Genomic DNA, 27397 nt, shown 5'->3' with positions numbered 1-27397 from the left:
TACCCTGGCAGCTTATGGCGTGCAGTGAATGCTAGGTGACACATCACCGCTGAGCATACCGCCACCCAAAATTTATTTTTGCATACCTTTTTTACACACATTTACTTAAAGTAAATTAAAAAAAACAACATTTCGGTGTATGTGCGAGTCGTCGTAAGTCGCTTGGCCGGCACATTAACCACTACAAGGTGTCATAAATTATGTCATGGGGGTCCCGCACGGTATCCCCTGCCTCCCCTGCTCTGCGTGTGTGGAGTTGCACCTTCTCTCCGTCTCCGTCAGCGGTGGCCAATCTTATCCGCAAAGGGCCGGTGTGTATGCAGGTTTTTGGGGTAACCTTCAGGTCAGCTGGTCAAACCCAGGTGTGAGGACTCTTCAGCCAATCAGTCCTCTAATTCGTGACCTAATTAGGGAGTTGCAGCGAAAACCTGCATACACACCGGCCCTTTGCGGATAAGATTGGCCACCCCTGGTCTACGTTTTCAGGCGTGTTATCCTGTTAGCTGTTGATAGCCACGAATGATGCAAATGAATAAATAAATAAATAAATGAATAAATAAATAAAATAATAATAATAATAATAGAAAATCAGTAAAGTTTAATTGGTCGTTCCAACTTTTATCAGCTTGAGCTCAAAACATCTTCCTGTACCTCTATCTTAAGTAAGAAAAAATTATTGTAATCATCAAATACTGTTAATAAATGAACGACAAAGAACATTTCACTGTCACATTTTGATTTTATTTCAAACAAGATAAATAACACAGAGGAGGCTTTTCAGAATTTCACAGAGCATGAACAGAGGAATGGGAAAGTTACTGCAATGTCATTCCTCCATCTCTACAAACCTAAACACTGGGAGGTTATACAACATGTAATGTTCAGTGAAAAGAAAACGGTTAAGTCTTCATGTCGCCCAAAGGAGAAACTGTCAAAGGGTCCCAACAATTCAATTAGACCATCTGGAGAGGGAAACACATGCAGAAAAATTGCGTTTAAAATATCATCAATACCTCAACCCAATCCTCAGCTACGCCCAGACAGTCCACATTTTGGTCCCTGCTAGCTACCAACACAAATGTAGCAGGTATTTGGTGATCTTGATTGGTTGAGGAATTGGGGGAACGGTGTTGAGAAACACTGGTTTAAGCAATCTAATGGTGGCTGTATACTTCAGACAATATCGAAGGAATCAACCTTGTTTTAACAATACAATGTCGTTTGAGCCATAATTACCGCGGCATTGAGGGTTTTGCTGCATGGACAGGGCAGGGTTCCCAAGGACAATATTTTCATTGCGTTCTGCTCCCCCCAATGAGCCATGATTGGTTGACAGATGTGACGCCCCAGGGCTGGTCAGTAGGACTGATTATGCAGTTACCGGCATGCTTTGCTCGGCACCGTGCACGTCTTTAAATAGCGTAAACTAATATGTATTTTCATGTATTTACGTTGATAGTAAATGTCATAACCGTGCAACGATTGCCATGGAATGCATGCATTGACACGTGTAACCATGGGTGTTGTGTAAATTGTTGTCTTCCCTGTCTGTGTCACTGCTAGTATTAAACCTATAGTGGTTGTGGGAGCTGTCATCCCCTTTACTGAAATGACTCACACTCACCATATACAGTATGTTTGTGGATCTGTTGCATTGAAAGCATTCAGCGCCCTCTAGTGTTGCGACGTGACACATAATGAACAAGGCAACCGTGTCGTTTTAAATATGTGATGTTTATCATTTTTTCTATCCTAGATTGTTCTCGCAGACATGTTCAATTTCGTTTTGGCCAAACATCGTTTGAAGTATACGGCCACCTTACCTGTACAGAGAGGTAGTAATCTTAGTATCAGTGATTTATTCTTTTTATTAAATCGACACACAAAAATAACAGAAGCCCCATACCCATTAACAGCTTTGGACAGGTGTGTGCAATTACAGCCACACCTGCCAGCCAGGTGAAATGTTACAAGAGCACAGCAACTGGCATCTTATGATGCTCCATCGTCTGTAAGCTCATATGCAGAGGTGAAGATTTCAGGTCCAGAGACTACAAATCCAGCCCAAGATTTCGTTTCAACCAACCACTTGAGCATAAAGACTCACAGTCACAGAGGACTCAACTGGTTGGTTGAAACAAAATCCTGGTCTGGATTTGTACTCTCTGGACCTGAAATCTTCACCTCTGCTCAAATGTTAGGGAATAAAACAATGAGACAGAGAGATTAGTGTTTTGAAATGCTAAAGACATAATAAATCTTAAGTAATCATCCCATATTGGAACATAAAATACCGTATTGAATCAATAAAGGATGCAATTTTAGCTCAGGGTTATTCAAATTCCGGTCCTCGAGGTCCGAGCACTGCTGGTTTTCCAGCCTTCCTTTACCTCAGAGCCAGGTGTGAAGCCTCTGACCAATCAGAATCAGTAATTATTAAACTAACTACCTGGGAGAACTGAAAACAAGGCCTGGATTTGGAATCGAGGTCCAGATTTGAAGAGCCCTGCACTAGCTCATCAAAGAGCAAAGTATAAGGAAAACTGAAGTCAAATTAGTTATACAAGCTTCGGGTGCCCTGTGAGATTGTCATGTCAAGTCAGTGTCTTCATTGCCATTAGCCCTAAACAGCTGGTTGTCCTTCACAGCTGAAAGCTGTGAAGAAGCCTAAATATATATTGATGTCTGCTAGGGCTAACCCAAGCCCAGCCGTGAAACGTCAGAGGCTGTCGAAGTATAGGTCTGAATGCGCGACAGCATATCAGAGGGTCAGCCCCGTCCCTGGTGACGAATACAAGGCAAACCATACAGTGTGCCATCCAGTTTTACCGGTTGCCCATGGAGGGATGTCTGACCTGAGACGGCACGCTGCAGGTGCTGCCCACGTCTGAGCGGCTAAAGAGCGGGCGGCACAGAGTGGAATCGCTCGAGTCCTGATACCTCAGACATCCCCTGAGGCAGACATGGTATATTGTTGTTGTCTAATTATTGTACGTTGACTACATTAAAGCCTACGTTAGCTTATGAGTACTGTAACCAATAAAAGTAGGCAATAACCAGTGCAATCAATGACTGAACAGCTGCTACAGAAACAAAAAGACAATATTTTTCTATAAGATGTATTTTCTAGGGAGTGTTTACAGTCACTGATTTTTCTATGTGTCTGTGACAGACAGGGTGCTACGTTTAGGGTTCAGTTTTTTTGTGTGTGTGTTTCTTTTTATATGAAACTGTTGTCAGTGCTTTTGTTATTTTGCTGTACAATAAAACATTTCAGACTGTATGTACTGATTTCCCCAAAAGTTACAGTATCACCCTGGGGGGGGGGGGGGGGGGGCGTCCCTAATTTCTCCACATTGAAGGCCGCAGCCATAGCAGCAGCACTGGTAGAACGGGGTAGTGCTTGACTGAGCTTTTGCTTGTGGTAGGATCGACAGCACCTCCGGTATATAATATATTTGCACTCTGCGTCCTTCGGGATACACTCACCTTATGGAAAACTGTGGATCGGCGGAGTAAGACCGTGGCTGCTAGCCGATGAAGTTGATAACGACCAGATGGAGCACAGTGTGGGCGAAGAGGAAGTCGGCGAACGCCCTCTCCGGGGAGATGGACAGGAACTCCCCCTTATTCTGGGGGTTAATCTGAATGCGCAGGCAGACTGGGAGACACGGGATTGATTATTATTATTATTATTATCATCTATTACCTGTCATGTACTATGCATTCATGACGTGCACCATGGAAATGTTCTGAGACAGCTTACTCAGACACTGAACAGGTGTCCTGTCGAGTTAAGCTACTTTGTCGAGTTAGGCTACCGTAGTGCTAATCGATAGACCTAACCCTAACCCCCCAAAAACCCTTACCTTAACCCTAACCCCTAAAACATAACCCTAATCCCAAAACGGCAGAACTGCACATGCGCAGAAAGGCTCGATAGCACGTCTCAACAGGTAGCTCAACTCGTCAAAACAACGGAACAAACTTCAACAAATATTCGTAAACGTGTGTAATAAAACGGAACAGACATTAAGGCCCACACTTTTTGGGATAAAAGTAGGGAGAGATAACCGTAGCGCTACGCATGCAGTATAGCAGTGTATCCGAGCGGAGCATCCGAGATGCACAACAACAATCCGGAAGAAACACAGTTTCTCATACATTTACAGAAAGAAATGGATGCATGCCTTTACACAATGGCAGCGGTGATGTTATAACGGAGAGATCGTAAAAAATAACATGCAAGGGGGAAATGGCGATTAAACTCGAACGCAATTACATATAACGTAATAACACGATTTAGACTGATAAATAACTACTTATTAATAAATAACTAGGGTTTTACCTCCAAGAATAAAGGCGCCTACGCACGATATAAACCCGGACAGGAAGCTGTTGAAGGGGAAGGTGCCCACAAGCAGGCAGTAGAGAAACTGCAGCGCCCCCGTTAGCAAAATGTAAAGCAAGTATGCATCCACGATCTTCAGCCTTTTCGGCGTGCTGCTGGCATATTCCTCCAAAAAGCGGGATATCACGGAGAGCACGGAGCTGGACATGGCTCCGGGGTGCGGATTTCGGAGATATGAAGCCGCAGTCCGGTGCCGTGCTCCGCAAATAACCCGGAAATGTGCCTGTAACGTGAACCCCCCCGTCACTGCTGATCCGGAAAAATATCATATTTTTTTTTTATTAAAATATAACGCTGTATCATTGAGACTGGCATAAAGCGAGTGCATGATGCATCATGGTGGTAAAAGTGCACGACTGCAGATAGATGTGATTTAATAATAACAATGATAATGTCAGTATTCAAAAGAGAACATTAGACGAATGCTGGAGCCCGAAAGGCGTATATGTAATTTTGCAGAATATTACTCTAAGGGCATCCCGATCCCCTCCCGTGGTGGGCGTTTATTAGCGGTTACGTAGTGATATACGCAACATTTCATATCGCTTTTTCATATGTGTCCCATTTTCTATCCGGGTTGTCCGTGAACTGCTCGCATTACGAAGCCAGTAGTCTGGGTCATTAGGTTAATCCTGGTGTTCTGACGAGTTGAGCTACCTATCGAGGCATGTTATCGAGCCTTTCTGCGCAGGTGCAGTCCCACCGTTTTGGGATTAGGGTTAGGTTTTAGGGGTTAAGGTAACGGTGTTAGGGTAATTTTTTGGGGGGTCGATTAGCACTACGTATACGGTAGCCTAACTCGAAAAAGTAGCTCAACTCGACAGAACACTGGCATGGACGCCCGTAGCTTTCATTTTACACCGCAACTGATCAGATGAAACAGATCCTGCACTTATGTCTTTTTAGGCCTGTCTCGCAGGAGTGACAGCTTTTGACGAGCTGTCTCTGGTGCATTGCGATGCATGACGGTGCTGATAAGGAGTAAGTGTCCGAGTCGAACATGGAAAACTATGGACATGTATCGCAACTGTTTTAATCTCCAATAAAGAATTTTGTTTCATTTGAGACAATTTTAGGTATGTTTAATAAATTTTTCGAATTTTTCTCCTGTACTGCAAACACGTGTTTAAGAAATCGCTTGTGTTTTTATTTATCTTTATTTTATGAGCCCCAAGGCGGCGCTGTTTAGCAGTTTACCCGTGTTAGTCCTGGAAAATTGTGATTGTTTTATTTTCGAAGTGCCACATTACCATCCATTTATGAGCATATAACCATATTTGTAGGTTTGTCCTGTTCCCGCAACCACAGTAATGACTATGCCTTGTTGAATGGCAAATGCACAGTAGTTATGAAACTCCGCGAATATCAGTGTCATACTGAACTATGTCCGCTGCCGTGTGGGCGCTAATGCTACATTTGATGAACGTGCCCAGGTCAGAATCAGGGTGGGGCTGGTGGCCCTCCTGGAGACCGACCTCCATGTCACTGTTAAAGAGCACAGAGGCGAAAATCCTTGCCCGTGAGTCTCAGCTATGTTTCCATGTGCTCTGTGAGACTGCATGCCGTGTCAGTGTCTTCATTGCCGTTAGCCCTAAAAGGGTGGTTCTGCTTTTTATGTGTATGTATGAGTACTCTGTTATGTGACGCACAATGCTGTTTGCCCATGACGGACTTTTTCCACTTTACCACTTACAAACACTGTAAATATAGAAAGATTTATGTAGCCAGTCAGGGCCAGTGATCATCACCTAGAGTGCTACATGGGTTGGGGGGGGGGGGCAGTGGTCTGTCAGGGCTGCTGTTAGCTTGTGACTACATAAATCATGTCTTGTGTTTCTCCTTGCATGTGTCTTAAGCAGTCAAGCTAACGCTACATGCCCCTTTCTCATTGTCTAGGTATTCAGAATGATCTCTGGGCTCGTTTTGTCACTCTTCCTACTCAGGATAGGATCTGGACTCTTACAGTAACCAGTAGGAACTCTCCGAAACCTGCAGGACCTGGTAGGGTGTCCTGTCTTTCTGTTTTTGTCATGTAGAGACTGAGTTTGTTCTTTCTGGCATATATGACAAAGAATCAAAGTAAAAACCATCATAATCAAATGAGGTAGTGTGACTGTTTCTATGAAGATCCTGCTATGATCCAGACAGTAAGGGACTTAAACCAGTTGAAGCTGAGCGCTGCCTTTCCTCCAGTGTCTAAGACACCCCTGGTGATGGTCCATGGCTTTGGGGGAGGGGTGGGGCTTTGGATTCGGAACCTAGACCCCCTGTGTCGCTCCCGGCCAGTCATGGCCTTCGACCTCCTGGGCTTCGGCCGCAGCTCCCGGCCTCCCTTCCCATTGGATGCAGTTCAGGCGGAAGAGAAGTCCGTTGGCTCCATCGAGCACTGGAGGCGGGCCCTGGGCCTAGAACGTATGATATTATTGGGTCACAGCCTTGGCGGTTACCTGGCAACCTCCTATGCTATTCAGTACCCTGAGAGGTGAGCCTGAGCTACTTCTCTTGCTCTTCTTCATTTCAGGCGTTACTGAGCAGCAGAAAAGATATTTAAGACAGTGTTATGATGCCTGCATTGCTGCCTGTATTACATCTCTCCCTCTTTCCTGTAGCTAAAATGTGTTTTATTGGCAGAAAAGTTGAGAAATGCTAAAGCAATATGTAGAATTGTAATAAATCAGTTAAACAACCCAAATATCGAACACAAGCAATTAGTATAAAAAAAATCACCCTCTCTCGGATTCCCTTTTGCTTCTTGGTCCCCTCGCCTTCAGGGTCTGCCACTTGATCCTGGTTGATCCTTGGGGTTTCCCAGAGCGACCACAGCCCGTGGTGGCTGGTGCAGACGACAAGAAGCCGAAGCTCCCTCGCTGGGTGAAGGCCGTGTTGTCTGTTGTCACTCTGTTCAACCCTCTAGCCGTCATACGTGCGGCAGGACCGTGGGGTAAGCGCGGGCAAGGGTGGGTTAACAGCAAGTACATTCAGAAGATTGTAGCTAATTAGCTGGCTAGCAGAACATGCTGCATCAGCATCTCCTGAATAAGGAATGTGTAGGAGCCTAAATATACTTGTGATGGCTTGGTAAGTTGCATATTGCTTTAAGTTTAATGTTACGTGACTTTAAGAGTGTCAGCATTGCGAGAGAAGAGGTCTTTGATAATGTAGTTAAGTAGTCAGTGGAGGATAGAGTCACGCAGTCTTTTGATCTCTGTATCTCAAAAAACTTTTTGAGACATGGAAACGTTTGTTCATATATACACACACGCACAGCCACAGAAAAATTAAGAGGCCACTCTATATTTTTAAACAAATCTGCATTTTTAAATCCTGGCTTAATCGTGGTTCTGCTGGCAGAAGGTTACACTGAGCAGCAGGCTGCTTCCAGGTTCAACATTTCTATGACAGTAGGACACAAGAATAAGATGCACTAGGAGACACTGGGAATGACCAGAAACCAGCCAGGTAGTATGTGGAAGCGACTTTCTAATGCCAGAGATGACCGTTAACTAACTTATCTGACAGTTTCTCATGAATCGGAGGATGACATCAATAAAGTATTTTGATTGATTGATTGATCAAGTGACCTTCAAAGGGAATGGTAAACATTAAGTGCAGGTGTGAAGTGCACTGCTAGGACAGATCATATCAGGATCCTAGAAGCAGGACTGAAGTCCCGTAAAGCAAGGAAAAAGCTCTGCATCAAGGAGAATCAGAGAACCAGGCTGCAGTTTGCAAAAAAGTACATATTATTCACAGCTGCACACCCATAAATTGAAAAATGAGTGAAACAAAATATTGTGTTGTAGTCTCTTGATTTTTTCTATGGCTGTATATTGTGGTATTATTTAATTTAAGTAAATAGTTAAGCAAGTGGTCTTGTGGATTTTTCCCTTTTTGTTTTTGCGGATCAGATGGAAAAGAGTAAAAGCATTTACCTAATGCTCTGCTTTAGCTCTCCTACTTTGTCTTAGGTCTGTTAATCTGCCACCACATCCATACTTCCATTCATATGGCCATTCTTTGTGTTTATTTTGCACACTGTTATTATAATGTCTCGTGTGCACATCCTTTTTGGACTGGTTTTTATTTGCACTACTTCATCGCTGCGATTGTAAACACAAGATTTTCACTCGTCTGCAATTACTAAGTGTCAAGGGATTTGATATGACCATTTGTCCGTCCTGCTGTAATTCGCTCAGGTCCAGGGCTGGTGCAGAAATTCCGGCCGGACTTCAAGAGAAAGTTCGAGGACCTGTTTGATGACGACACCATGACGCAGTACATCTACCACTGCAATGCACAGAGGCCGAGGTGCTGTGTGCCCATTCCGAAGCCTTTCTCACGCACTCCATCAAGGCGCCCTCCACGCTCACGGTTCTCCTGGGAAACTGTGGCTTGCAACCTGTCTAGCATCTTAAGTAATATCATATTTGCCCAATTCCTGCAGACGCACTAACAGTCCACCTGTAGGGGTCGCCACACCCAAGGATAATGTGTCCACCTTTGATCAAATGAAGAGTGGTGATTTTTAGCATTGTTCTAAAGCTTGGTGTCATTGTCAAACTAGTTTCAAAACTGTAGAGAACATCTTTTGAAAGTGGGATGTGACTTTCTCTGTCTACCTTCCTGCACGTGTTGGCTCTTCATCAGCGCTCGCCTGACGTTGCATTTGAATGCAGGATGCCATCTTTGGTCTTTCCTCCAGTGGGGAGGTGGGCTTCAGGGCCATGTCGGAGTCCCTGGGCTGGGCCAGGAGGCCCATGCTGCAGAGGGTCCACCTTCTCCCCCCAGAGCTCCCAGTCACGCTGCTGTACGGGGCACGCTCCTGGATGGACAGCAGCACGGGAAGCAGGGTGGCGCAGCTGAGGCCCCGGAGCCACACTTACACTGTGGTAAGCGGGTGGGGGGTTTAAATGGTGACATGGATGTCAGGAAGCTTCCACTTACAGGGGGCGGGGCCTTAGGGGCACCAGCTGAACTCTGATTGACTCTCTGAGGGCCCCCTTCCTGTGTCACGCACTTATTTAATGCACATCATTGGCTAATGATAAAGTTGAAGTTTGGCCCCTCTTATGTCCAGCACCTTTAAAAAAAGTGACCTTATCCATGGTGGCCCCTGGTTGAAGGGTTTTGGGGCCATCAAGAGTGCCATCGTAGGGAGAGCTGGCATTTGTGCGTAGTGCTGTGGTCTGTTTGGTTTAGCAGGGAGCCGTTATCTGTGATGGGGCTTAATTTGTTGGCAAGGTTGGGTAAGAACTCGTGCTGGGAGTCGGAGCGTGAGTGTGGGAGGTTAATGACGGAAGACTGGGGGAAGGGTGGACGTTGACTGTGGTTGGGGGATGGTGTAAATACAGTGTCTCAGCAAATACAAATACAGTGCCTCAGCAAATACAGATGCAAATACAGTGTCTCAGCAAATACAGTTACAAATACATTGTCTCAGCAAATACAAATACAGTGCCTCAGCAAATACAGATGCAAATACAGTGTCTCAGCAAATACAGTTACAAATACAGTGTCTCAGCAAATACAAATACAGTGCCTCAGCAAATACAGATGCAAATACAGTGTCTCAGCAAATACAGTTACAAATACAGTGCCTCAGCAAATAGATACAAATACAGTGTCTCAGCAAATACAGTTACAAATACAGTGCCTCAGCAAATGCAGATACAAATATAGTGCCTCAGCAAATACAGATACAAATACAGTGTCTCAGCAAATACAGTTACAAATACAGTGTCTCAGCAAATACAAATACAGTGCCTCAGCAAATACAGTTACAAATACAGTGCCTCAGCAAATACAGATACAAATACAGTGCCTCAGCAAATACAGTTACAAATACATTGTCTGCACATCCCTAGCACTGACGCATCCAGGTCTTGACTGGAAGTGCTTAGGGCTGTTTGTGTGAAGCACACGCGTGGGAGACCATGGTTCCATGCTGATTGATATCCCTCTCAGGTGATAGAAGGAGCGTCTCACCACATCTACGCCGACCAGCCAGACGAGTTCAACAGAGTGGTGAGGAACATCTGCGACAGCGTGGACTGAAGGGAAGTCTTGAAGAGACGGGATGGGGGGAGTTTCCATGTCTGTGGGGGGGCAGAAGAGGCCTGCTGGCGATGGTTCAGGAGAGCTGGACATAGTTGGACTTCACTAAAGTGCCCTAGTCTAAGTGGGAACCTGGACCCCTGCCTGCCTGCTGGATTTTTCAATCTTCTGCTGGAAGCCTCTCATGTGTTTTTGACTATAATCCCTGTATTATGGCCTCCATTTCATATCCTCATTTAAAATTAAATGAATAACACATTGGGTGCCTTTAATCTTTGTTTGAGCGATTGATTTTCTTTTTTTTTTTGTTTTGTGTATTTTCGTTGTCTGATTCTTGCTTGTTTAATGAAGTCAGTTTAATGTATAAATTACTGCCAGATTTGAAAAATTACAGCCTGTAGCACTTTCATCCAGTAGAGGCCAGTATGGATTAATGGATTAGCCCAGATTTTATAAGCCCTACCATACTTTATAATGTGTGTTTTTCATTTAATTAATCTGTGCTCATTGATTATGATTGCATCCAGTTTTACTCATCTTACTGAACACATTTCCTTACCCCTTGATAAAGACCAGTTGGGACCTTAGAAATTTAACAGGATTTTTTCCCCATTTGTTTTCGTGATGTCATTGATGCGATACACCCGTTTTGTCACCCCATTCTTTTCAGGAAACTGGTCAGGCCTGTCAGTTATTCTCTTGTTATAACAACAAAAAGAAAATAGATATATATTTCTTGTATACCTATATATTATATTTTTATAGTATCTGCAAGTGTGAGAGCAATCTCTGCTAAATTAACCGAATGAATACTGCATTACTTTCCATTGTACTCTATGTAGATGCAGAATCCTGTACAACACACAATGTGTCTGTAGCATAATGCCGCAGATATATCCCTGGACAGGGAAGAAGGTTTTTGTCTGAGGAAATGGCGCCCCCTTGTGAGCATATGAGATTGGGTAATGACCACGTGTGCTGAGTGAACGTAAAATGAAGACCGCACTTTTGGCAAGCGCTGAATGGAACAGCCAGATGAATGGGAAGTGCTTAGACTTGCTATGGAATGTGGGATGGGCTCGCGTGGCTGAAATGAAATGGTACATAACCACTTTATTCGCTACATTGGGAATGAGGGACAGCAACAGGTACGCCAAGCTTGGTCACCTGACTCCCCGTTACAAGTCTGTCCTCATCTCACTGTGTACAATAGCCTCGGAAGTAGGAGTGCTGATGGTGCTTCAGCGCCCCCTCTGGATGTTGGTGATAATGCAGTGTGAGAATACTGCAGGGCAGCATGTCCATGCCTATAGCTTAAAAAAATAAAAACAGCCTATGTTTTCATTTTTATTTATTTTTTTATTTATGGTTTATTTGACATGGACATTGCACATTAATAAACATAAAATGTAAATGTGCCAGAATTAGCCAAAATGGCTATTTTACATCTGTTGTCCACGGACGGATGGTAACAGGTCAAATACATAATAAATGCTAGTCATCTTATTAGCTGTTGATAACTACTGATGCTGCAAAAGAACTTCAGTAAAGTTTATCAATTGTTCCAACTTTTAGCACCTCAAAATGTCTTCCCAGACCTATGACCGTGTATGGTTGCTGGAGTAAACGTTAATTATCATATTGTAGTGCCGGACAGGCTGAGGCATTGTGAGAGCAATGAAGGACGAGGAGATTTTTTTTGCCAGGAAGAACACTCTTTATTACAGGACTACAACTGGCACCCAATGAGCACCGAACCCAAATACAACAGTGGAAACACAACATGGTCAGACGGCAAACTGTAAGGTACAAACATGGTGGGAGATTAATTAACACAAGCTAAATACACGCGAAGGTCAGACAGGGTGCTCACAAGACACGGGTAAACATACACGCCACAATCCGGAAACAAGTCTTAACCATAACTACTACATTGTAGTAACTACAACAACAACAACAATACAATGGCAATTCATAATGACATACGCAGGGATATACAGTATATATGCGCTCGCGAGGCATGTTAGGCATAACCTGGCGCTACACTATTACTTAATTAAATAAAACTACACGTGTAAATCAAACGGAATTCCTCCACTGTTGTTACTGACCAGAAACTCCCTTCTATTACACAAACATAGTTGGCTGCTTTCAGGAATCATGGTCCGGAAAGTCTGCTGTGCATTAAGGGCTTACTCTGCTATCTGGCACGTCTCACGCTAGAAGATAGCGGAGCCTGTAGACAGGGGTCACATGGTATTACTGAGCCAAAGCTATTGACCTGAAATAGCATATGTAAATTCATAAAACAAATTGTGAAACGTGTATGTTGGTTTGGATACATGAAATATCTAACCAGCTAGACCTGGTGTGGCATGTAAACCTTCTCTGAAAGACACACAAAGCTCATAAATGCATCACATACCAACAGGTGGGTCTGTGATCATGTCCTTAGGTCATGTTTCATTCCATGTACACCCAAGTCATCATCATCAGTCAAGTTTTGCCAGCAAGTTGTTGACATGTCCCTACCAACCCTACCCAGATCTACACCCTTGCTAGGCATGACCAGACATGGGGAAACACTTTGGGTATTTTTCATATCTATCAATGGACATGAGGAGCTCCAGGTTCGGCAGGACCCTGTCCAAATAATTGACTCAGTCAAATAGCTAAAAAGTGAGGTTGCATTTGAGTTTTGACTAAAGTTACCTAAAAAATGCAATATAAATATTTAAAGACTAAACATTTATGCAGTGCACTGTCCTAGAGAGAGTGGTTTACAAGCAAATACATACATAACAAAAAACAATCATTACAGTCTCCATCGGTGACTAAGCATAAAAACAACCAACCCAAACTAGATATCCAAAACTCATACCCAACTTGATTTTGCATACTAACATTGTCTTGCATACCAACAAAGAAATACAGTTAGTTATACAACTGGTCAATTAACTGCCAAATATATACAGCAATAGTTATTTGATATAACTATTTTCGCTGCCAGTTGTCTGCCAAAGGCTTTCCAGTGACTCAGGTATCCGGTAGCTGTCCGGTATCTCATGGTTGTATACACACAGCTGGTGTGCAGTAGCTAATATTACAGTCTGAACCACTGAAATCACTGCCTCTGAACCTGTCTGCCCCAATAATGCTATGTACAGTGTTACTGTATCCTATAAACAGAAGTAACGTTATAATGACAGGAAGAGTCAGTGCCGTTTTACTGTGCCGTGCTAGCAGTGGGCTCCTTCACGTCGATATCTGCCTCCCCGTGGACCTGAGTGAGCTGTTTGCAGTCAAGAGAAGCCAGCAGTTTCTTGGGTCCGTGCTCTCTGGGCACGAAGCGCTCCGTCAGGGTGAGTGTGGCATGGCTGCCTATGTCACTGCAGAGAGAGCAAGCACACTTTTTTTGCAGGGCTGGGACAACAAATTTTGCCGCCAAGCTGATCTGGGGCGTGACATTCTCAAGCTGAGCCTATGTCCTGCTCCAGCCGGACTTTTCGGTGAAATTCAGATTCTCAACGCTGTGATTACTCCGCTATAAATTTACTGTACCCTTGAAGATGATCCAATGGAGTGCTTTGCTGAGGTAATGGTGAGATAGATAGGATTAATGATTATTTACACTATAGACTGACGGGGGCAGTACTGGTGCTGGGCATTATGGCAGCACTCAGGACAGGAGTGGTTCCAGAAGGACAGGAGAGGCTGCCTTACCCTATAGCTCTTTGCCGCATACTCATGAGTCCCAGGCCCTCCACGTGTACTGTCACGTTCTTCAGTGCCTGTTGTAGCGGGTTGGTGAAGACGATCTTAGCGGCCATCTCTTTGCCCACCACAGCATCACCTACAGGCTGGGAGGCCAAAATGCGGGCGTTTAGTGAAAGTGATTACATTTAACACGACTACAATAGAGAGTGGCCAAAAAGCAAAGCTTCAGAGATGCGAGACGAGCTGTAGATCACTATTATGCTGAGGTCCGGTGTCTGGAGCCGGAAGTTGTACTGTGTTGCCAAAATTTGTTTGGTCTCAACAACCCGGCCTGAGAGCATCAGCATCAACGCGGCATGGTCCACTAGCTGGCCCTGGTAGTCCTGGTACTTCAGTACCCAATTCAGGCTTTTCTCTGAGAGGCCAAACAGAGGGGCATGGGACATTTTTAATTAAATATGGAAATTCCAACGTTTGGTAGCTGTTTAATGATCGAGAAGTTGAAATCCTGCCACTGAGCATCTGGGCAGTTTAGGAACTCATGTTGCAGATGAAGCTCCTCACCTTCATTGGCCTTCAGCTGTACAGGAATTTTGTCCTCCTTCACTGTACCCTTAACCACCCCGGTGTAGTACATGACCATTGCCTGGATGTGGAGGGTGGTACTTCTCGGTTCCGCACTCTTGTTGCCCAGCACGATGGTCAGCTGGGCATCGGAGCCCATATGTGGGCCTTCTCCATTCACCGTGACCTCCAGGGTCACGTCTTTGGCGAGGGGGGCGGAATACACCTGTGGCTTGGAACCGTAGTGGGAGGCAGTCTCGACGGCGATGCGCTGATCGTCCGAGCCTGAGCAGTGAGAGTGGGGGACAGGCGTGGAGGAACTAGGCATTAAGGGGGTCAGCATGGTGGAACCCTTCCCTTGATCATCATAAGCCCATCCTACATCTCTACTATATGCCAAGGCTCCTCCCACTTACGATGCTAGATGTTGAGGATTGAAATGATAGGCTGAGACTGATAGGCTACGTTTGTACAAAACCCGGAATGCTGCATCATTCTCTAATCTCTGTTCTCCCTCGAGCTCCCACCTACCTCGTGGGAATTTGTAGAGGAGCGTGATATCGTTGGACTCTTCAGAGCCCACGGCCTTCGTGAGGATGCAGCTTCCAATCACATTCTCCTCAATGTGGACCAGCTTGAAGGTGCCGTCGGCGCTCCTCTGCCAGTAGACCTTGTCACTGTTGACCTGCAGCCGAGAAGAGTGGTCTTAGCAGCTGACCCACAGACAGATTGGAGTTGAGGCTAGTGCACCTGGGATGAAGGGCGGTCAGACGTACCTCGGCAAAGACAAAGGGTGTGTCGTACTTGATGTAGACCTCACCCAAGCGGACGGCAGTGATGGCAGCAGGACCACAACAGTAGGTACCCTGGCTGGTCTCCTGAGGGGTGGCATCCACAGCTTGCCAGCCCCCCATCCCCTGGGGCAGGTCGGGCCGTGCCATCCAGCAATCATTCCACACGTGAAAGTTCCTGAAGATGAATGAAAAGAGAGATACGGGAGATAGGGAGCATATGTGTATAGCATCTATTGCGTGATAGTTTGCCAATTTAAACCAGACCTGGATGTGGCAGTTTCATAATTGTTTTTAAGATTTACATAATGTATTTCCTCACTTTCATCACCTGGTATAGCTTTACTAAAGCATTTGCAATGAGGAAAACAATCCTGATGACCTGTTAAACCATAGGCTAGAACTACTACTGCTCAATCTGCCGCCCTTGTTGTAGCGTTGCCATGCAGTATGTAAAATCAGAACTATGTGATGTCACAGGGCTGAGCGCTCTCACCACACTGAGTCGGTGTTGAGTTCCTCGATGGGCTTCAGGTTTTCATCTAAATAGACGTCTATCGTCAAAGAGACGTCTGTGTCGTGGGCGGAGTTGAAGTTGGTCACGCTGCGGGCGGGGACGCCCAGACACCTTAGCACTGAGACAGGATGGTGGAAGGTTATGCTCTTGTAATCACATATAAATGGAATGTTGGTTTTATGTGGAGATAGAGATTCATAGACACGCCTTATAGCCAAAAGTATGTGGACACCAGTTTGTTCAATATCCCAAGTTGGACACCCCGGCATTGTTCCAGTTCATTAGACTCTATTAATACCCTTCTGGGAAGATTTTGGATAATTGCTGGCTGGGAGTTACTGCCATTCAAGTTAGGTATTGATGTTGGGTGATGGATCGGGTCTCTTTCTGTGAGCTTGTGTGGCAGACCACTTCACAATAACTTGTTCCCAGGCATTTTGACCTTCACACTCCCTTTACTTGTGGTTGACCAGGGCAGCTGTAGCAGGGCAGAAAGGTGGTGAACTGACTGGCTGGAAAGATGGTGTCCTATGATGGTGCCAAGTAGAGTGTCACTAACCTGTTCTGTAAACCCCCCATTCTGCTGCTAAAGAGTGTTGCAGGAAATTGTGTGACTGTCTTCTTAATTATACACGTGTCAACAATGAGTTTGGCTGAACCCGGCAATTCCTCTAATTCATTTGGGTGTGCACAGACATTTGGCCCTATAGTGGCCCTATTGGGGCGGTGAGTGGCTCAATGGGCTAAGTCTCAGTGCCTGTGATTAGATCGCTGGTTCGAGCCCTGGCCTCGGGAGAACAGTCCCTTGTCCGTGGGCCTTAGAGCAAGGCCTTTAACCCCCAGCTCCAGGGACACTGCACATTAGCTGACCCTGTGCTGTGACCCCCAAGCTATACAGAGCAAGATGAGGTAGGCAAAAAGAAGCATTCCAATGTACCTGTACTTGTACAAATGGCAAATAAAGCACGTTTGTTTGTTTTAGTGCACATAGTGGATGGGGTCAGACAATATACAGATGCCCACAGATGCACTAGCACAGCTGAAAGCTCAAACTCGTGAACAGAAACTGCATCCTTGCCTGTAGTGGTGACTCCGGAGAAGACCCAGCACTGGCCGAATTTGACCGGCTTCCCATTCTCGGCGTAATACTTCTTCAGGATTTCCACACTCCCGGTCCAGGCTGTAGGGGCAGTCCCGCCCTCATAGCTGCCAGACCAGTTCCCTTCCACGACACCGTCATCATCAATCGAGTTGACCTGGAAGGGAGGACGTGGTTATGATTGACAGCAACCAGCCTCACTCATTTCACTTCACCTTATCAGGTAACTTATTACTGAAGACAGGCGATAAGTAATGAAAGCAAGAATACAGATACCAGCCGAAGAATCATTATTAAGGACAGCAATAATGCATGGAACTACAGACTCACCAAAGCAGATACAACTCGTACCACGTTGACAGCATCTCCACGACCAGAAATGGGCATCTTACTCTTGTCCAGCAGAAACAGACAGGCTTGTAGAATTCCCTCATCGAACTAAATGAATTGATTGGTTAAAGCTCAATTAGTGTTTGTTTTCAGATATTTTGCCCTGTAACCCAGAGATAAACATTTTCAAAGTGGCATCCTGTACCTGGCCAAAGTTCCATGTTCGAGAGTTTATCTGGGACTCGGTGCCAAAGTATAGTCTGCCGACATCGTGCAGGACATATTCCTTCTTCTCATTTTCATCTTCCATGTAAACTGTGTCACCTGAGACAGGAAGAGCACACATAGGACTCAGGGTTAAAGAAAAGGAGCCGTTTTAAAGAAGATGAAAGCATGTAGCGGCAAATTTGTGGCATTCTCCAAGTGGGCTTAATATGGTTATCAGTGAGGGGTCAAGTCCAACCGTTGTAAAATCTGCTGCATCTCATTAAAAGCAAATGGGTCACTTCACAGCGATGTCCATTTAAGCGATCATCATTCCACTAAACATTGCACAAAGATACTAAAGACATGAAGGAATCTTATTGGCTAGAGCAGATTTTTGCAATTATGTTATTTCCATTGATGAATATCAGTTCACCTCTTTTGATTTTCCACTTATTGACAAATTGACATTTTGATTAGTGCTTATAGCTTGCTATCAACTAAGATTGCTTTAATCGATTCATGAAATCCAGGCTACATAAAGGAAGCCTATAAACCTCTGAGAACTGATTTTAGCCACCATCTGCTGGTCTCTGAAAGCTGAGCCAACCCCTAAATGTGTTGAGGAACGCTGTCATAAACATTCTACTAACGTTCTTCTGACAGACATTCAAGCTAGCAAATTTTGTGTTTAATTTGTGTCTTTTACCTTCACACCAGGGGTTGAAAAGCATATAGATGTCATTGCTGGGGTCGTATGTTGAATGTGCCATGCCCTCTGAACTCTGTGTCACCACAGTGAGTTGGTATTGGCCAATCAGAGCAGTAGGCGGTGAGTTGACAGACAACCTGATCTTCTGGCCTTTCTGTTCCACGATTTTGGCCTCCCACTGGTTGCCCTGTAGCTCTTTCACCAAGGGAATGATGACGTGTGTATTTTTGGACACCTGCGGCAGGGATCCTACAACACAAGGTATCCAAGAACATACCTGTAAGTCAGTGTCAATACTACTTATACTGATTGGTCATAGGAAGGGATTGGATGGAAGAATAAAAATGTAGTGGTGAAGAATAAAGGGAGAGTGAGATTGGGTGAGTTCTGGTTCCAGATCCTGTAATATTACATATGATAAGGAAGCCTGACTATAAGTCACTTGCCATCTCATCTCAAAAACACCAAAAAATGGATTGAGTGAGTTACAGACATTTTGCTCCTCAAATGTCGAGCTGTTCAAAACTAAATCACACACATCCATGCACTTACCCTGTTTAAAATTGCATGTATGAACACATTCACATCAGAAAGAACAAAGCTTCTAATAAAACATGCTAAATGCTGCATAAGCAGAATGTAAGGTTATCGAACATATGTCCATTCATCTATCCATCCATTTTATGTATCAGTTAATACTACTGCTCATTCTTATGACACAGACACAAGTCTTGACATCATACTTTCATGTGACAATTAAATCTATCACTTGACCTATTGATTTGGTGCCATGACTTTCGATGACTGGAAGAATGATGACTTTTGATGATTTACTGACCTAATTTTAGCTCCAGATGAAGCTGGTCTGTACTGGCGTTGAAAGAGCGCGTGAGCTTGATCCACATTTGGAAGATCTGCCCACGCCGGATGATGAGATTGTTGCCATGGTAACAGTTGGTGTAGTGATCCTTCCGGTTCTGGCCGGTCCTGCTTTTCATCAGGTCCACTGCCTTCACAGTCAAAGTTTGTTCTGTGAGAAGAACAGTGAAAGGTCTCAAGAAGTTAGTTCAATGACGTTTCTAAGGACGACCACAGCAGATCCATAGTAATCAGTTGATTAGTGTTCAACCCTTGCATTGTTATATAATGGTGTTGATCTCAAAATGACCATGTCTGCTTTGCAGATCAATGAGTCCCTGTCCATTTCATTCAAAATTTGAATGATTTTGCTGGAAAATGTATGTCTTATATTGGATAATGGAATACCGGCCCGTATCCATAAATAAATTTCTGTCCGACAACCCTTCCAATAGGTCCCCCTTGGTAAATTTTGTCACCCTGGGCAGAGGTTCATCCTCAGTACATTTTGCTGTCCAGGAAGCATCAAACAAATTTTACTCTCTATGTGTCTGAACGAATACAATATTGCTTATTCATGTATTAATCAGTGTGCAATGAATGGAGGGGTATTTAGCTGTCTGTACACTGATGGAACACATCTACATTCAATAAGAATACATGTGCTATTCTTTTAAAATCTGAGCATTTGGATGGGGGGATGGGCTGACATGATTTCTCATTCAAGATTCGAGAGTTTATCTGTCACATGCACAGTAAATAGTCAGCTCAACAGCGGAATGAAAGTCTTCCTTTACATGTCTCTCTGCTAGACACAAACCAACACAGATCGATGCAAGTACAGATTAACTTCTTGTTGGATCCTCATGTGATGCTGAGGGATTACCATGCACCGTGTCTGTGCTCCCTGCCCCAGGCTGCCCCAACTTGTCCTTCATATCAGTGACAACGTTCCCCATGCCGCTGGACCCCGTGCTGCCAGTCCCTGTGCCGCTGGACCCCGTGCCGCCGGTCCCCTTGCCGCTGGTCCCCGTGCCACCAGTTCCTGTGCTGCTGGTCCCTGTGCCGCCGGTCCCTGTGCTGCTAGACCCTGTGCCGCCTGACCTTGTGCCACTGGTCCCCGTGATGGGCTTGTCCTTTCGGTAGCAGTAGCAGCACAGCTTGCGGAGCCAGGCTCGGCAGCTACACTCATCCTCCTGCTTCCCGATCAGCTCCTCCTCATCTGGCTCCACATCTTCAGCCAGGTCCAGGGTGACGGCGGGGAACCGGCCCACAGCTGATCGACTCCGGATCTCTCGTGGCATCTTGGAGGAAGAGGAGCGCAGATAAGACAATGGCAGACAGAAAGTCCCCTATTTGTTGGATGCTGTAGGTTTGGTGTCAAGCCTGGCACAAGTTTGAACTGTGTCAAAGTCTTGGGGGGTATTCCTTGCTGGATGGTAGTGGTAATGGTAAAAGTTGTCAACCAGGGGGCTGGGGGTTAAGTTTTTTTTTTTGTGTATGTGGTGGAGTGGCCTGTCCTTGATCCCTCATGTGTGGAGGGAGGATCCCTGATCTCTTATGGGTGGTCCTGGGACCATGGAGGCTATAAAAGGGGTGAAAAGATGATTACAAGGACCCCTGAGTAACAGGGACCTTTTTTATTTTATTTATTGGATTGGTCTGATTTGGCAGCGCAATATGATATTCTTTCATGGGGCCTGAAATATCTAGCACCAACCCTCTCTGAGACTATCCATGTCTTCCTCAAGTCAAACACTGCCTGAAACCTTCAGAGAATCAAAAGAAGCAAGACTAATTCAGTATATAAACCAGAAAAACAAACAGATAATATAGTACTGTGATCTCAACTGTTAGAACAGTTCTGCTACATCACCCGCAGACAGAGAATGCCAGCCAAAGGAAAACGCGACATCTCTCAGTGTGGGGGGAGAGACGTGGGTTACAGGTGCTATGTTGGTTCTAAGTTCACCACTACAGAGGTTAATCAGAGGCAATGGAGCGTGTGGGACCTGAACCAAGATGGCGTCTTTACTCTCAGAATAGAACCTGTTAGCAAACAGCACCTGCCCATTCTCAGGAGATTCCCACTCCAAGATGGAGCTATTAGGTATCAACCAAAATGCCATATTTGATTCAAACCTAAACCAGCTGACAGACAGACTGACAGCGAGAGCTACCTGTAGACCTGAACATGTTTGAGGAACATGGATATAGCGTCTTTCCAAAATATTAGACAGGAGAATCTGAGATTCTGTACGTGCAAGAGACCACACACATTTGAGGCAAATTAAGCCAAGTTCTGTGAAAAATAAAACAGTGGATAAAACACTCCTGAAAGAGGATATGAGCTACGGGAAATGATTGCTTGTGTGTTTAGTCAGTTAATTCTGTTAGATATTACAGTTAAATAACAATTACAATTTTACCTCTATTACAAATAAAACAGAATGAAAATGATACAAAGATGAATACCAAGGTTCTTTGCCTAAGACTAGCAATGAAAAAGTTCTCCTAACCTTACAATGCATTTTTTTGTCTTCTCTTCTTTTCTGCCGTTCAATCTGTCTCTCTCCTATCTACCATATCTTAATCCCCCCCTCCCCCCAACCAATTACCTGCCAAAACCTTAACGTTCTCAACCCTCTGCAGTTTAACTCTACTGGGCAGGACTCCCTCCAGTTACTTTTATTGTGGGATTGAGAGACGTTTCGCTCTAGGTCAGAAATTGCTGATCTGCCTCCGCTGTCTGTCCTGTGTCTTGTTATCTGTCTTTTTGTATAGAATGTCCATAATTTTGTAATTGGACGGTCTGCACGACAGTGAGCGAGAAACGGCATTTCGGTTCTCCTGTATGTCTTGCACATATAATGTGAACTGACAATAAAATATCTTTGACTTTGACTGTTTCTACACAACAAAGTGCTCGCGATAAAAAGAAAATTAAAAACACACACAAGGCCCCACTGTCACTGTGGAAAAAGCAAGAGGATAGAATAAGATCAAACTGGCATAAGAAAGAATGAAAGTAAAAAGATTAAGGGAGTTAATAAGGGAGTTACGGTAAATTTGGCAAAGGCTAATGAGCATAGGTAATGAAAATCGATGAAAGTAAGGGCTTGGTCAAGGGGAACTGGTACACAAAAACACAAAAGCTGGTATCGACTAGAGAAGTTGCCATAGCGTTTCTGCAACTCTGCTGTTTTCCCTCCTGCAATGCACCCAGATTCTTCCAGAAACATTGAGTCTTTTCTTTATTTTTGAGATGTCTTGTCATCTGATGAACACACCGTGAGCTGGATGAGGTGGATGACACTTGCTGTCTACTGGTAAGCCAAGAATAAGAGAGGTGTGTCCTGGCTGGAATGTGAAAGGCCCAAAACCAGTTTGCAGTGGTCCTAGACAGTACTGGCCATTGCGCAAGTTTAACAAGGAGTGCTGCAGTATGGAGGATACACAAAGCAAGGGAGGGGACCAGCTAAGGACATGTCCCCCCCAAAATCATACCATCTCCTATGCCGTCAACCTCTCATCTTACTGTGCATTTTCACTCTATGACCCTCTGTGTTTCACTGGATAGGAAATTTCACATGAATAAATAAGCAAGTAATGCCCTAAAATGCAGCTCTTCCAGGATCACCTACCTAACCTCATCCTACCTTAGACATCGAGTGGATCGCTTTCTCCGTTGACTATATCATTGAAATTGTTTACTTACCTGAGCATCTACGAACAAAGCTTCACTTCAACCAGCAGCCTCGAGGCCCACATACAGTATACTGTGCTACTTTCTGCTGCCTCTTCTGAATTAATCCAGGGTTTCATTGTGAAAAACACTTTGTAGCGAGGAACCGAGCATCAGACCAATGTGAATAGCATTAATGAATTCAAGCTTTTAGGCCTAATCGCTGGTCCGGTCCAATAACAACTGGGCGAAGATGACTTCTGGGACTGTTGGATGACCATACCCATAGAATGAGAGTCTGCTACAGTAGCAGTTTAGCATGCTGAACTTCGGATCTACAGGCAGGGCTGGCTCTACAAGGCTCTACAGGTTGGGCTGGCTCTACCAGGCTCTACAGACAGAGGACCCAGGCAAAGCTTTACTTGGGAGGTACCCCTACCAAGAAAATTTATGCTTAATTTCACTTCCTCTACAACACAGGTAATGCAATGGCCCTAGGCCACCTAGACATGTTCTGTCTACAGCTAGAACCAGCCCTGGCCACAGCGCTCAAAATGATCCCACTGTGTCTTGAAAAGATTGTTAAGAGTCTTTTTGATTGGCTTGGGTTTGCTGCTGAGGTCCTGCATGACTGAATTGAGTCAAATAATCCAAAAGGGGCTGATCTTAGCTGGCATTGAAATATAAAATAACTGATTATCTCAACTGTAAAGACCATGGCCTCTCTTAGAACAAACACAGCTTTTCCCTACTTTTGAGCTGAAAGGTGATTCAGTTCTATACTTGTCTGTTACCTGACTTCAGCATCCAAAAAATACACCATTACTTACTTGAGCTGTGAATCAGCAGAATAATAGTGTTTGTACTAGAAAGAGTGACAATGTCAAATCAAACGGAACCTGAAAACTGAACCTGAAAATGGCCAAAAGAAGCAGCAGAGCAACAGACGCTACATGAGTAAAACATTACTAACAACTCACAGTGAGTGATTGAAAATAAAATGTAACTTTGATTCATTTATTTTACATACAGTTCTTTCACCTCAGTGTTCACTTGCGACTATTGGCATATATTCAGAAGCTCATGCAGTGACTCGTCACAAATTGCATCGCACATGATAATTTGAGGTCTTACTTTGTGGCGTCTTTCGGTTTCTCTGTGGCGTGGTCCTGGTTAGTGACACGGAGGAGAAGTCAAAGTGATAGATCAGAAAGTCTTTCTCCTTTCCCTTCCTCTCTCTCTCTCTCTCTCTCTCCTTCCTCTCTCTCTCTCTCTCACACACACACACACACACACTGACAGGAGTGTTTCAATTATGATTATAAATAGCTACGCCCCATTCCATATTGTCAACTATGACTTTCACAAGTAGCTATTGCGAAAGGGAATGTGTGTTAACATGTGTTTATATTTCAGACTGGATACAGGGATAATTCTTAGCAGAATTCTGGGGGAGATTCCAAAGGCTAAAACTCCCTAGTTGTAGTAGTTGATCAGATTTATTATTAGAGTACCAAAAACGTACAGTAGGAAAGAGTTTGATTTGTGGGGGAGTTGTATTGCTCAGAGGGGATTCCTGTCAATTGCAAAACTCAAAACTCAAATACAGGCAAAAAAAGACTGCAGACAGTAGAAGGAAGGGAACCAGGTAGAGGAAATAAAGGGGACAAATTCAAACCCAGGGCTCAGGAGGTCTTGAGCAAGTGACAGTACCTGCTGATGTCAAGGGCAGCATAATAATGGCAAGTAAAAGGACAGAAGCCACATGAATGTAATTCTTGTTGAGCCAATGTAATTTATTTATTTGCGTATTAAATAGTACATGGGCAGTTAATACTACTTAATGAAACATATCATTGCTCTCCTGGTGTAAGATTACATAAATGTATGCTGGAGATGAGTTATCAACAAAATGGAGAAATCCCCCAAAATCCAGAATAAACCGTCTACATTTAAAGAAAATGCAATAATTTCTGATTATGATTTTGGCGGGGTGGGGTGGGGGGGGGGGGGGTGCCTGCTTTGATTGGCAGGTGGCTTGGCCTCCATGTTGATCTACTGTCCTGTGGTTGAAAGATATAATTATTTCTTGCTTTTCACCGTGGTCTACAATTGCCCCGTTTGCTAACATTGGGTCAGCGACAGCTCAGTCACAATGGGGCAGGAAGAGGCAGTTATAGCTTAACCTGTGTCACACTGGGGGGTCTGACTCTCGCACCATAGTAAAAGCTCCATCTGTAATGGGACTTCCTGCCCGCCTGTTCTCACCCTCCTGACCCTCCTGACCCCCTGATGACATTCACCCCTGGTAAGTCCTGCAGCTTCTGTGCGTTAGCCCCCCAGGCCCAATGCCCTCCTCAGCGACAATAAGCAAACACCACTGGAACCACTGGATCCTCTTTCTCACACATCCATGCGGGTGATTAGCAGCCTTGACAATCACAAATCACAGAACGGCACCTCATGTACTCCATCCGCCGTTAATCAGAGTACGTAAGGAGCTATATACTGAAATCCAGCACAGATAACTGGCACATACCTCTTCAGTGACTCACGAGGTTAATCACTATAATCGCCGACTGTTTCAACTTGAACGCTTAGCAACTTTGTACTCAGTGATGACAATTTACGTTATATGTGTATACTTCAGGGTATGTGTGGGTTCTCACCAGTCCTGTCCCAACACAAGCCTGTGTAATTATCTCTTGGAGCTTCTGTGTACCTATGCACCCCCACTCCCCACCCATACATCCATAACACTTTAGCTTGTTTGGTGGCATCATTACCGCCGCCTCTTATCCAACAATTCGGCGGCTCCTGTCTGCGTCACTCATCCCTGACACACCTATAGCCACCATTCCTTCCTTACTGTTTCCATGCAGTCAAAATCCCCCCTCTGACGAACAGTACCAGGCCTTCGAAAGATACTTATGTTATTTGGCAAACACCAGTAGCACCTGGTTACCAGTGATTAGTGGTTCTTGTGAAACCATCGAACTAACACTTAATTTTTATCATTCATATTACTGGGTGCCTATGTGTGATTTGATGCCTGTTTAATGGTAGATCCCTTTAATTGCGAAGTCTTATCTAAGCAAGGAGCAATAAGTTGCAGTAAACATGAAGGGCGTATCGTGTAATAATATGCAACAGCTATAGAGTCCAGGGAGAGTAAAGCCTAAAATAAAGGGGGGGGATCGGAGACCCAGCGGCAGACATAAAACATCACTCCTTTGGTGCATGTTCCCCATGTCATCTCCAATCATCCCCAAAGATCGAGTCCCATTTCCTCCTCTTGCACCCACATCCATGCTACTTTAAGTTTCCCAAACCCAGATACCTGCTTTGTTTTCCTGTGTGTCCTGCTGGGTTGATGCTGAAATGGCTGTTTGTTTGCTTCACTCACCCCATCCCTCACCCAAGCGCATGAATTATTGGGCTCAATAAGTCCTTCCCCTCCCATAACGTGTGATTCAGTTTGACACCCATAGAAATACTTCGTCTATGGGATTAATGGAGCAGGCGTGATCCTTTTTACTTTTATTGTTTTTAAGGCGTGTTTTTCTATGACTCTAAAACCATGTCTGTTTATTTATTTATAGCACACCTTATTATTCCCCATCTCTATCTCTGCATTTATTTCAATTATAGTTTTGTGTATCTGCATATTTGTGCATTTATTTATCAATTGTATACCCGCGCTTCCACCAAAACAAATTCCTTGTATTTTTTTGTACATGCCAAATATAGCGATTTTGATTCTGACTCTGAAGATCAAACATGTAGTTCTTTAGCCATAACAGAAGTGGTGAGACAACAACTGGAATGCCCATAAAAGCTGAAAATCAGAGCCAATGTTTCACTTTTATCATTTTAAATATCATTTACTTATTCAATTAAAACATGGATTATACATAGCTGTAGATACCCAGCGCTCGAAACAAGCAATTGCTTATTAAGGTGAATATAAAGAATCTACTCCCAAAATGGAACATTTATTTTTTCATTAGTCTCCAAGTAGCTGCTTGAGATTTTGCAAGAGCAAAGTCGCTGTATCTGGACTGCCAACTTGAGTTGAAAATCCAGGTTTAATCCGGAAATTAAATATACTGTATTTCTGTGTGACTGGAGATTTTTATGGGGTTACGTAGGAAAGAAAAAACAAAAATTACTTTGTACCCCACCCCCCTTTACTTTACACACAATCAAGTGATACATCAGAATACCATTTTGTCATTGTTCTTCAGGGTCAATCACTCAATGAGAACAAAATCTAGGGTTAGAGTTGTGCACACACTGCGTGACCTTCCACAAATTGTCTGGTAGGCTCAATAAAGTCTCAATGGCATGAGACAAACAGGACAAACAGGAGGAGAAAAGGTGGCAGAGGAGTGGAGCTACGGCATATTGCAAAACATCAAAACCTGCAACCCTTGCAATCCGTCAAAACAAGCA

The 27397-nt window shown here is 44.3% G+C and overlaps 3 protein-coding genes across 4 annotated transcripts; 1 reads left to right on the top strand and 2 right to left on the bottom strand.

Annotated features, from left to right (window-relative positions):
- Positions 1–719: 719 nt before the first annotated feature.
- On the bottom strand, positions 720–4649 carry LOC111857164 (dolichyl-diphosphooligosaccharide--protein glycosyltransferase subunit DAD1). Its single transcript, XM_023837711.2, has 3 exons — positions 4349–4649; positions 3490–3661; positions 720–962 (listed from the first exon to the last, which is right to left on the bottom strand). The coding sequence occupies exons 1-2, from the start codon at positions 4557–4559 to the stop codon at positions 3531–3533; spliced, it is 342 nt and encodes a 113-aa protein (XP_023693479.1). The 5' UTR covers positions 4560–4649; the 3' UTR covers positions 720–962; positions 3490–3530.
- Positions 4650–4678: 29 nt separating this feature from the next.
- On the top strand, positions 4679–10737 carry LOC111857163 ((Lyso)-N-acylphosphatidylethanolamine lipase-like). Of its 2 annotated transcripts, none has more exons than XM_023837709.2 (9): positions 4679–4753; positions 5318–5392; positions 5845–5930; positions 6308–6412; positions 6605–6893; positions 7183–7352; positions 8608–8719; positions 9114–9300; positions 10376–10737. In XM_023837709.2, the coding sequence occupies exons 2-9, from the start codon at positions 5370–5372 to the stop codon at positions 10463–10465; spliced, it is 1062 nt and encodes a 353-aa protein (XP_023693477.2). In that variant the 5' UTR covers positions 4679–4753; positions 5318–5369; the 3' UTR covers positions 10466–10737. The 2 variants fall into 2 exon arrangements, with proteins under 2 accessions (XP_023693477.2, XP_023693478.2); XM_023837710.2 differs by having other exon boundaries at positions 4734–4804.
- Positions 10738–12165: 1428 nt separating this feature from the next.
- On the bottom strand, positions 12166–24214 carry tgm1l1 (transglutaminase 1 like 1). The gene is made up of 14 exons (XM_023837706.2): positions 24077–24214; positions 20144–20561; positions 19238–19429; positions 18397–18648; positions 17689–17807; positions 17484–17591; positions 17133–17310; positions 16034–16172; positions 15523–15715; positions 15278–15431; positions 14747–15031; positions 14437–14597; positions 14189–14325; positions 12166–13854 (listed from the first exon to the last, which is right to left on the bottom strand). The coding sequence occupies exons 2-14, from the start codon at positions 20559–20561 to the stop codon at positions 13692–13694; spliced, it is 2499 nt and encodes an 832-aa protein (XP_023693474.2). The 5' UTR covers positions 24077–24214; the 3' UTR covers positions 12166–13691.
- Between the last annotated feature and the right edge of the window lie 3183 nt (positions 24215–27397).

The sequence above is a fragment of the Paramormyrops kingsleyae genome, chromosome 4 (assembly GCF_048594095.1).
Source record: "Paramormyrops kingsleyae isolate MSU_618 chromosome 4, PKINGS_0.4, whole genome shotgun sequence".
In the NCBI taxonomy this organism is placed as follows: Eukaryota; Metazoa; Chordata; class Actinopteri; order Osteoglossiformes; family Mormyridae; genus Paramormyrops; species Paramormyrops kingsleyae.
The sequence above is the reverse complement of the archived record's forward strand: the minus strand, read 5'-3'. Positions and strand labels throughout refer to the sequence as shown.